The 12,535-nt window shown below is 36.8% G+C and overlaps 1 protein-coding gene across 1 annotated transcript in view; it reads left to right on the top strand.

The window, feature by feature from the left end:
• The window catches only part of LOC145668965 (LHFPL tetraspan subfamily member 6 protein-like), a 473,446-nt gene that overhangs the window by 138,947 nt on the left and 321,964 nt on the right, over nt 1-12,535 (top strand). Inside the window, exon 2 of the mRNA XM_081737259.1 lies at nt 4,965-5,080. Within this exon, the coding sequence (XP_081593385.1) occupies nt 4,965-5,080 (116 nt within the window). The remainder of the gene's footprint in view (nt 1-4,964; nt 5,081-12,535) is intronic.

The raw sequence follows: 12,535 nt of genomic DNA, 5'->3' as shown, positions 1-12,535 counted from the left end.
CAGACGATGCTTCATTGTTGCTCTTCAACACTGAATTATAATCATTTACACATTGTTAACAGAATAAATCAGAGCAAACATTTCGCTTAGAGCATAAAACTTTTACTTACGTTCCATTCCAAGCCAAGATACCGGTACCCTACGTTCAGGAGATAATTAAAATTATAAAAATGCCTAGAATTATATTATATTATATTATAAACAAATATATTAACTCTTACTTTGTTGTTCAAATATATATATCTGCTCTTACTTTAATGCTCAAATATATCCGCTCTTACTTTGTTGTTCAAATATCTCCTTTTTTCTTTTGTTGTTCAAATATATATCCGCTCTTACCTTGTTGTTCAAATATATCTACTCTTACTTTATTGTTCAAATATATCTGCTTTTCCTTTGTTGTTCAAATATATCCGCTCTTATTTTGTTGTTCAAATATATTCGCTCTTACTTTGTTGTTCAAACATATCTGCTCTTACTTTGCTGTTCAAATATATCCGTTTTTACTTTATTGTTCAAATATATCCGCTTTAACTTTGTTGTTCAAATATATCCGTTCTTACTTTGTTGTTCCGACGAAAACAAATTAAGGGGATGTTACATCTTAGTTTCTCAGTCCCCATAAGATAACTTCATGTAAATTTTACTTCATGAACATCTAATGAAGTATGCTATTCAAGAACTTAAAATTCTCCGTGTCTATACAGGAAAGCAATAGAAATTAGATGACTTTTAATTTCACGCTTAATCAAGAATAATGAACTTTTTATGGCAATACTGTAATGGACATATATTAGAGTTGTCTACTCCAATTTGATCTTCGCGAACAGTTAATTCCCTTCCCCTACTGAAGTCCTTTTCCAGTAGGTGTGGTAGAACGTCGCAGTGTGCCACCCTCATCCCATTTGTTTTCTTCGTTTCTGCAGAGCGGATAGATTTTCTGTAAACGCATGAGATATTCTCTGGTCTAGAGGCGTAGGGCTTCTTCGTTCACTTTCTACTACCCACAAACTATCTGGAAGCTAACCTGTAAATGCCCATCGGATTTTCGTTTGTCGAGAATTACTTAAGCAGCGACATTTTATTAAATTTTGCCAAAAAGCTCAGTTGATGAGCTAGTGAAAACCATTGGTTTACAGTACCAGGCTTTGAGTGAGTTACATGGAGATAATAAACCATACAATTCAAGGAATGGTTCAAAACAGAAGAGCTTATTACGTTCTATCTGTCATACAACTCCTTGTCAACAGAATACATGACATATTTTGGGGTTCTTGCTCTTTCTATGGTATCAATGTGGACAGAGTTTATTAAGTAACTTGAAATAGAAGCATGACACTACAACCACCAAAATGTTTGGTTAGGTTTGTTCTTTCGTTGGTAGGCATATAGGTAAACCGATTTGATAAGTTGGTTGATCCAGTGCGGAGCGTTGATGTAATGTCGTGTCGACGTCCACGACATTTCAGACGAGATGAGAATAATTGCATTTTCTTTTGAGACGGAATTTACTCTTCTGATATCTTGGTGATCTCCAGGCTGAAAATGCTGATGAAAAAGTTTAATTTTAATTACGAGAAGACTAGTGATGTCAACCGGCTCGGTTCGACTCAGCTCAGGTGAGCCATCGGCTCGGCTTGGTTCGGCCCAACTGAACCGAGGGCTCGAGTCGGCTCAGATGGGTGAGCTATTGGCTCGGCTCACTTCTCGGCTCGGTGGTGACTGAGCTGTGAGCCGAGCCGCTCGAGCTGTTGACAACAGTAGAGAAGAAGACATACTGTACCATGCAACCGTCAACTGCATTGCACTCTCTAAGGGCCTTTACATACAGAAGTACTTGGAACATTGGAATAACGGGAGTACAACTGGAAGAAATGTAGGTAATTAAAAAGAAATACTATGTTGAGGATGGTAACTAGGAAAGGGGCAGACTACTAAATATTTTTCAAAAGCTAACAATTTTTCTTTTGTCTGTTTTTCGTAAGTGAAAAGAGATAATGAAAGGTAACTTACCACAATAATAGATAATGTTATTCTACACCTGAAAATACGAATCGGAAGAATAATCAGTGTTGCCATCCATAGAAATGACAGTGTGGCCAAAATTTGAATTATCCAAAAATCTTCGTTAAGTCAGAGACTAGAAAAATAAATTCAACGGTAATTGATGATTTATCATGATATCTGTGTTTCTTGTTAACTACTTTCTAAATAATAATTGTATTTATTTTGTAATAACTTACATAAGTTTTTACAAAGAAAGAAGTTATTACAAAATACATACAAATAATATTTAATTGTTTGCACGTCTATGAAAACAGAAAACAGTGATTATTTTGTACAGTGTGTCAACAGATACTGAGCTAACTAACAGGTTCTTAACAATAAACTTATATTCTCTGTGGCTTCTGTGTATCTGCCTCTCTTCCGCTGTGAATATCAATCGTTGAGCCTAATGCTCTGAAATGTAAGTGCACCTGTTTGTTGGATTATGATTCACAAAATCGTTATGTCTCTTGCCGTTTACTTATTATTTATGATTATTTTGATTTGGGGTCACATAGACCCCATAGTACTTTCCATGTATTATAGATGTTTTTCCTTTATTTGATGATCTATGACGTGTGGAGTGTAAATATAATGTCTGAACGATGAAAATTGTCGCACGATATTGCTCTGGCCATTTTGTATTACTTAAGTGACGTTCACAGTGAATATAAGAAATATATTGAAGGTGGTTTGAGCTTGTATTAAAGTGACCCGGGACCGAATGAAGTGTCGGCCCCCATATTGAAATAAGTGCAAATGAATCAAATTCGGAACATGAACAAGATGACACTTCAGAATGATATAGGGATAATTAGTAAGTTTATTACTGTTCTTAGCCAATTAAATGATATATTTATAATTGATATATTCTTGGAAAAGACATTCAAGTATTCTTGCAATTGGCATTTTTGGAAAAGACAGGTATGTTTCAGTCAGTATCATTTGTTTAAACTTTAAATCGATTATTTATTGTATTAAGAATTATCTTGTAAACTAGTAGCCCTATTCAATAATTAAATTAAAATATGTTATATACTACTGGTGTTATGAAAAGTGTATTGCATATGTATATAAATTTATATAATAACAATTTGAAAACGCATCAAGTAATCTAAAATCGTGAATTTATTAAAGGATTAAAATACAAGAATACCATGGGCAGTCAAAAAGTTCCAGGAATGTTGTTCTAGTTTTGGCATTTGTTATGCAGTCACAATGAATCTTGTACAGTACACTCCTTAGATTGCCTAATTATGAATTTGACAGGTATTAACTAGGGATGGCCAGAACCGGTTCCTGGTGGAACCGGTTTTCGGATCTGAACGGATCCGTTTCTAGAAGATCCGGCTCCGGAACAGGCTTTTCGGATCCAGGTCTGGAAAAGGTTCTTCGGATCCAGGTCTAGAACTGGTTCCTAAGATCCGGTTCTGGAACCGGGTTTTCGGATTCAGGTCTGGAACCGGTTCTGAAAACCGGATCTCCAAGAACCAGTTCTTCGCGGAACCGAAACTCTCTGGCCATCCCTAGTATTAAAATGTCATAACAGGCGTCATAAAAGTGTGTTTGGTGATCAATTGGTGCAATTCCACAGATCGAGCAACACGCAAACATCAGGTTCATGTACAAATTGAGAGGAAAAACTGCTTCAGAGACTTTGATAGCCTTAAAAATAGTTTAGCATCATCGGATGTCTGGCTCTTCCCAAAGCCTAAAAATGGGACTTTTCCGTTTCGCCAACGCAGAAGAGATCGCAGATTACTTTAGAAAGGCCGAACTGGGGATCAAACCCAGACTCTTCCTATTATTCTGATATCATATTTCGCTATTCGATACATCATATTTATCCATTTGGTACATTAACCCATTACACCTCCTACTTTATAAGCCTTCGGAACGCCCATGCACATATGAAGAGTGTATTTCCAAAACATACTAAATACGTTTGGTAGAATTCTTCAGAAAGGACAAAAAAACTACATCTTTTTACATTGAAACACTGTGGCAAGTGATATTTCAAACAGAATTCACCACAGAAAATAATGTGTTTTGACTAAAAATAATTACAAAAGTTAACGTAAGAGGTTCCAAAATATACTCTTCCATATTCAATTCAAAATCGGGCATTTTTGGATTTAGAGTGTTTTGGAAATGCACACCTCATATGAATGTTCACTAAATCAAAATAACTGTCAGAAGAATACCAATATAAAATGCTGTGGAAGAGAAACCAGGACCCAAAAAGTAAGAATACCAATACAAAATGCTATGGAAAAGAAACCAGGAACCAAAAAGTAAGAATGTCAAGCGGACACACCTTTCGAATTAATTGATTTATTTCTCGATACCGATTTCACTACCCTCAAGAAAAATTACTGACCCTTGCAGTGGCGGATCCAGGGGGCGATCGTCCCCCAGAAGAGGAAACTTTCTTATTTTATATATATATAAATAAAACCCATCCGAGAGTTTGAAGCTCTTAAAAGTAGCTCTAAGTAGCAGTATGACAACCCCCCCCCCCAGAAGTCGGTCCTGAGGGATGCGTACGAGACGAGTCGAGACAGGATTTTCCTGACAAAATTCGAGTCGAGACACGGCTCTTCTAATAGAGAAATATACATTTTTCGAGTCGAGACATCACTTTTACAGCACATTTTCGAGTCGAGACAGCCACAAATCTTGTCTCGTGCGCATCCCTACTGGATCCGCCCCTGGACCCTTGATTTATTTACAAATTTGTAGATACTGTACGGTTGATATCGAAATCTTTTATGCGGCAATATAATCTTTTCAAATATGCACTATGTTTGCATATTTGCACTATTTGGATATATGCACTATATGGATTATGAAAATGTATTAATTAAATGTGTGTGGAAAACATAATTTTACATGGATTTTTTCTTTATTTTTTTTAGGGTCGTCTCCTTGGAGCAGTGGACGCTTATTTCGGCTCATTTCGTCGTTGTAACTACCCGCGAGTATCGCCATTAGGTGTTGTTGAGATCGTAGAAGAGTGCGGCCGATATTCAAGGTAAGTTGAATGCATAATTCTGATCAGAATGACTTAAAAAAATTATATTTGAAAGTATTGCATCTTTAAAAAAAATACTTAATTTATCGTCGAAATGTATTTTATTGCCCCACTATCTACCCTGATCAGTTAACTTCTTTGCTAAACCTCAAAGAAAGGATTCATCAAATTAAATTAAAATCGGTTAAGTTTACATAATTTATCGTGGAGTACACGGCTAGGGCAAATACAGGTTGAGTTGATTGCTTTAATGCATTGCTGCGTGTTTTGTGAAACGTTTCTGTAGGTAGTGCCTGAACGTTTGCGCAATGCAGATAATTGTGTCAATGGAATCTAGAAATATTGCTCGGTAGTTTAACGTACGTTGTAAGAACTAAAGGCTATGTAGACCATAGAGCAGAACTTTAATGTGGAATTCGAATAACAGGGTAAAACTGTCTTGTGGTTAATTAGAGTTTCAGTGTAGGATTGGTGGGATTGGGTTTGATTACATATACGAGTCCAATTCCACGTGCAACTATACGCCTAGTTCCCATATAGCTGAAAATGGATGTTCAAGAAAACAAATGGAATCACATTTGTGAATGTTCATGTTGTCTTAATGTTGTGTAACATGTTAATATGTAAAGTAATAGTTGCAAATAAATAGAATGATTGAATATTTTGAAATAGAAGTACTGTAAGCTCTCGATCACCGCATGTTTAGAACCACAGCCGTGCCGGTTTAGCGATTTTGCCGGATTATTGAATGTCAATATAGTTTTAACGGGGGTACCAAACATACATAACTCTACATGAAAATACAAACTACTAAAACATGTATTTTACATGTTTATGCACGTTTTGAGTTTTGTTAGCACTTTGAAGAACTCGTGTTTGGCTTCGTTCTGAGTTTTGTTAGCACTTGAAGAACTCGTGCTTGACTTCGTTCTGAGTTTTGTTAACACTTGAAAAACTCGTGCTTGACTTCGTTCTGAGTTTTGTTAACACTTTAAGAACTCGTGCTTGACTTCGTTCTGAGTTTTGTTAGCACTTCAAGAACTCGTGTTTGACTTCGTTCTGAGTTTTGTTAACACTTGAAGAATTTGTGCTTGACTTCGTTCTGAGTTTTGTTAGCACTTCAAGAACTCGTGCTTGGGTTTGTTTTGTTAGCAGTTGTGCTTGGCTTCGACAATATATAGCAATGCAATACATTGTATCTGCTCAACTGTAATATTCTGCGAACGTGATACATAACCCGATAGAAAACATGAAACACTGTACTAAACTGAAAACTGACACTCGCAATAAACAAAAGAAAAAAAGGCAGCGCAGTGGCGCGACCTGGCGATCAAAGTCAACAAATGCTAGAATCTACCGAAAACAGAAAACCGCGATCTACTCGATTGGTGGCGGATTAAAGAGCGCCTATTGTACTATATTTTTTAAAACACAATCACCACATGATATTTTTATTCATAAGCGCTGCATGCGCAAATATTATCTCAATTGCAAAACACTAAGTAGACTATTATTTCGGTTAAAATGCCTGTCATGCTAGTACAGTTCCAGGGCTTGTACATTAATGTAGAGGTTCCTGATTTTTTTTTTTTACAAATACAAATTAAAATACTTTACTATAAGACTATTATAAATTATAATAATATAGGAATATAAATTTATGTATAATATTATCTACTCCTATAAGCAGTGGCGTATTTACGATTTTGTTTCGGGAGGGGCTTTTGCTTTTTCGGGGGGGCTTTGTCTGAAAATGTGAAAATTCTGCAAGATATTTAATATACTTTACTATAGTAAGTAAGATTTCGGGGGGGGGGCTTAAGCCCGGAAGCCCCCCCTAAATACGCCACTGCCTATAAGTATCAGTAAGTGGAATATAGCAATGATGCTATTGTTGATGGAGCACAGTTTGTTTCAAAAGTAACTTTAACTTATTATTGAAGATTTAATGCTAAAAATAGAACATGTTGTATAAAGAATTAGACTTAATAGGTTATCTATCTGACAAATTTATTTTTAAATTTCTAAAATGTCGCAAAACACCCAGTGAAGCTGTGCGACACATCAGTGTGGCAGGACACACCGGTTGAGAAAGCCTGCATTAGGAAGATAAGTCTTAAAACCGAGGTTTAACTAGGGACCACGGCGGCTCAGTGGTAGACTGCTTACCTCTAGTGTGTGGGGTCCCTAATTCGATTTCCGGCCAAGTAAGCTTTGGTTTTCTCGGTGTACTCCTATTTCTCCCATGTCCTCCCTCTTTCTCATTCCACCAATTCTTCCATCAACATTCATTTAATGATTGTCTCTCATAGCCTAAAGGGCATATTAATCGTGGGACGTTAAACTAAAATATTTCATTCCGAGGTTTAACTAGAAAAGATTGAGATCTGGTGATATAAGCGTTTGACATTGAAACATCACTTTTGTACTTTTAAACTACGGGATATTTCGTTTTCGAAATACCCTGTTCCTTGTCTTAACTACGGATATTTCGATTACGAAATGGTACTACAATAATTTTTGTAACACTTTTTATTGCATGTGTCTTCAATAAATAGAAGTAAAAACATGGACTTCTTTGTAAACTCTTATGAAAACACTTTAAATGTAGTTTAAAGGTTTTAAAAAAATTACCTCCGCAGTTTAAGGGTTAAAACATTAACCTCCGTAGTTTAAAGGTTAAGAAAATTGTATACACTTACTTTGTTTGGCATGTTACTGAACAGAGTCTTCTTTGAAACATTTCGCTTTGTGTCACTTAAGCACTTAGAAATTATTATTGTGTAATAATAGATAGACCCTCTATTTGAAAAAAAAACGAGAAAAACAGTACTACTGAGCATGCTATTCATAATTAAGCAAAGTATGTTATTAGTATTGGATTAGTTTTTATCGTTCCGTTCACCAGCGAGGCTAGACGAGATATGGACCTACAGCATAAAGTGGAATTCGAACCAGATGAATCGAACCGGGTCTCCCGCGCCGAAGTCGCGCTAAACGATAAACAAAGTTTAATTGTGTATGAGATCTAAGAATAAGTCTCCTGTTTCTATTTGGTGGCAAAGATCAGTAGATTCTACCCAAGTAGCAAGAGAGCTTTCGATCAGTTGGCGCGTGCTTGGCTTTGGCTTTCTACGCTTGCCTTTTCAACGCATGCGATCTGCCTTTTGTTGTACTTTCAAGCGATACTTTTAACTTTAGATCCTTTGCAGTCATAGCATCACTGGCCGTTCGTTGGTTATTGGCTTGCCGCCAGCGTAAAACGCTTGCGTTAAGCTTGAATGAAACACTGAAAGCATGGTTGCCCCCATATAAATTCGTTACTGGAATTCAGCTTGCGGCATGCTTGCACTACGCTTTCCAATCAAGCCGAATGCAAGCTTGCCGACTTCCACTCCAAGCTTACAGCAAGCGGTTTGCAAGCTGTCTCTGCTACTAGGGTAACAGATTGAAGGTTAAGCTGAAGTCTCTAAGCGAAGTATCTGAAGAGTTGCTACCCGTACGTAATACTACATTTCATACTCTTTTACCTGCGTGCACGTTTAATGGATCACACTCTCTTATGCATGTCTTTATAAATATGAAAGCTCAAATTTAGCTTTTTTAAAAAACAGAAATACTTTTATATTATTGTGTTCCAGAGAATACTCTTTGCTCTCCAGCATAGAAATTGGGAAAGAATAAAACATATAAATATATTTTTGTTACGTATATGATGATTCTTTATATTATTTCGTAACATCACCGCGAATCGAACCCAGGTTTCACACCTTAAATGTGAGAACGGTAACCACTAAGCCACAAGAGTGCTGTAGTAAAATTTGAGGAAAAAGATAGACAGCAAGCAAGAGAGAGAATTTGAGAGAGAAACTGATTTGTTTTCGACAAATGCCCTTACCGGGACATGAACCTTGATTACATATGTTGGAATTTGATTTATGTATGCAACGTTTGGACATACACTGTCTCTCTCTCTGCTTCCTTCTCTATCCTGTAATCAATACACCAATATGTATGTAGCTACAGAAGCCCTGAATAGTTTCTATACAAGCAGTTAGTGTGTGTGTGTGTGTGTGTGTGTGTGTTTATGTTGGATTCATTAGCATAAAGGCATCCAATAGGCTTGTTAACTAATTACGAACCTGCAGTGGCTATTCGCATTGAGAACATCTCTAGCGCTCGACATCTAATTAAAATCCTAATAGTGTTGTAATATCCATGATTGTTAAGTAATATGGTATCCCTGGAACTGTAAACAAGTAAGAATTAATTATCAGGCAAACCCATAAGGAAATGTCTTTAGTGAAAGGATACGCAATCCCATAATAATAATAATAATAATAATAATAATAATAATAATAATAATAATAATAATAATAATAATAATAATAATAATAATAATAATAATAAAAGTAGTGGTAATAGTATTTCTTTCATAACAAAGGTAACACAAAAATTCATTCCTTCCTCAAATGAATTCAAATCACAATTCCCCAGCCGAATGACACAGATGTTGGTTATATTACAAGAGAAAAATATTTCGGCGCTGAGACTTCTTCTTTTTTAATATCAGACAAAGGAAGAAAGTTGCTTGCGATGTAAGAAAATGAAACTTTGGAAGAAGCGTAACAGCAGTTGTGGGCTGGTTCTCTGGAAACTGTTGGAAGGTTGCTGATTCAGGAGAACACTCTTGCTTTCAATGGGCCATGAAGAAGAAAGCGTTCCGTCGAAATTCTCAATTCACTCGGTCGTAGACATCAAACCAAGCCTTCGCAATTTTCTTCGATAGTCGTTGGTAGATGGCAAGCATCGTATCTCGTCTTGTCCGTAGTTCTCTTTTTCTCTGCGACAATTTCATTATACGGAAAAGTCAGGGGTTCAAATATCGCACAACAGACAACGCGTTGGTTTTTTCTCCCTTGGGAAATTTGGCCATGATAAATATATAGATATATATAACATTTCGCTAGTCCATAGATTCATTATGTTTTTAAGTTCCCACAGTTTTAAGTTTCTTTTATCTAGATAGTATCTGGAAGTCATATTTTTCGTGATCTTTGCCACAATTGCTTGTGACCAATAACTAACTAACTAACTCTATGGCTTATGGAACCCGGAGGTTCAATGTCGTTTTCACGAAACCTGTCCACTCACTTCTATCCTTAGCCAATTGGATCCAGTTTCTATTTTGTATTCCTAATTTTTCGAGATCCATCTTAATATTGTCCTCCCATTTGCGCCTAGGTCTTCCTAATGGACGTTTTCCGATTGGACTTCCAGTTAAAACTTTGAAAGCTTTTCTACTTTCTTCCATTCTAGCTACATGACCTGTCCACCTTAGCCTCCTAGATTTGATGACTCCTAAGAATGTTTGGTAAATGGTATAAATTATCCAGTTCCTCGTTATGAAGCTTCCGCCATTTCCCATTCCCGTTCATCTTGGGTCTGAATATTCGTTTCAGGATCTTGTTCTCAAATACTTTCAGTCTACGTTCTTCCCTCAGAGTAAGCGACCATGTTTCGTAACCATACAGCACAACAGGTATGATTATCATTTTATAAATTTGAAGCTTCAAATTTCTCGACACAATTCGCGGCTACAAAAGATTCCTTTTGAACAACGAGGCTATATGAGACGTGGACCTACAACTTAACATGAGACCCAAACCACATGGAGCTTCTGCCAGGAATCGAAACGGGATCTTCCGGGCCGAAGACACGTATGTTAACCATAAAACCACAAATAACCTATTTCCCTAATTATAATCTGAGGATCATTTCCCTAATATATCAACTTGAGAAACATTTCTCCTAAATGTTAATATGAGAGTATCGTTCTCTAATATCCACTCCTGACTGATTTCAAATGCAAAACTCACTTATACGGTCTCTAAAAAGTAAACATTTATTTCCGTAAAATTTTAGTACTCTTATAAAAAAAAGAAAAAGTCCGTTATCGTTTTCCTCCCATATAGCATTTCAGATTGATTGCACACAAGCAAGATTCTGTTTCCAAATCTCCCGTAAATAGAGTGGTTCGATATTGTATAGGCTATGCAGATACCGTGTGTAATATTTGGAAAACAAACATGAACTCACGTCTGCGTAAGGTCATACGGATGTTTATAGTAACTGAGGAGAAACGCAGCCTGGCAATTGATGAAAACAGAAGCAAATCGGCTTACTGCCACCACAACAGACGAAGTGGTTCAACAGTTAATTTCAATTGAAATGTAAACGCAACTAAACCTCCCACTGGTATTTTTCTTCTTCTTTTTTTAAATGTTTTCAGTTTGTTTGAAATAGGGAAAAGCTGTTCGCAGTTCTCCGTTTACTAACAAAGCTCCCTCTTTGTTTGTGTGGTGTGTTAAGGTTCATACAGCCCTTATATACACATTCATCCATTCAACCCATACTCACGGCGCCCTAACATGCCTCTACACGCATAATACAGAGTGAGGATTACTCAGCTTGCATGATCACATAGCTATAGAATGACATTGTGTGATAGATGCAATGTACTCGTGTTAAGCAGCTTTGAAGATGATGTCCGATAAATGCTACAGACCCACAAACTCCCCCATTATTATTTCACGTTATACAGGGAGTTTCACAATTCCTGTTAGAACGTTAAGGAGATTATTCATTTCACAAAAGAAACAGAAAAATATAAAGGAAGGAAAGTCAAAACCATGAAATTTGTGAGACAAGTAGCGCAAAAACAATTGGCTTGATTTGGAGATGTGCGCAAAATTTTAGATGTTGCACACTTTGAAATGAAATGAAATGAAATCTCTAAGTTTAACGTCCCACGGTTATGCCGCCGGTTAGGCTAAAGGAGACGGTGATAATGAGAAATGAGTGAAATGGTGGAATGAAGAAAGTGGGAGCAAACGGGAGAACCCCGAGAAAACCCACGAGCACGGTGTTTGTTCACCACAAAGTCCACACGGCGCAAGCTGGGATCGAACCAGGGACCCCAAGCACCGGAGGTGAACGCTCTACCACTGAGCCACCAAGCCCCCTGCACATTTTGAATTAGAATAATATATAATACAAAGTGTTGAAAAATGCTGTGCTAGAATTCGATGTAATTTTGCTCTGTAGATTAGGTATATTCGAGTTTACCAAATTCCAGTGCAGCAGTGAGGAACTGGTCAGGAATCCCTTGAATTGTGATCCATTAGGCCGGTAACCTCTGACCCGATCTGATACAAACAGACTTTGTATGACCCCGAGACATTTCGTAAATGTGTTATGAAGGGCTAAATAATAGGTCCAATACTAGTAACGTTTTCACAATAAAGGCTGCTATTAGAATTCAGGATGTGCCATACAGGGTAACAAGAATGCACTAGCGGCCCTAGGAGATTCTCGTATTCTTCAAGTTGAACCAGCTGTGTAGGTGGAATTAAACTTTTAAAAAGGTAAACAAATTTCATTAGCGTAGAATTT

This window comes from Thermobia domestica, chromosome 13 (genome assembly GCF_964235325.1).
Source record: "Thermobia domestica chromosome 13, izTheDome1.hap1.1, whole genome shotgun sequence".
Classification (NCBI taxonomy): Eukaryota; Metazoa; Arthropoda; class Insecta; order Zygentoma; family Lepismatidae; genus Thermobia; species Thermobia domestica.
The sequence above is the reverse complement of the archived record's forward strand: the minus strand, read 5'-3'. Positions and strand labels throughout refer to the sequence as shown.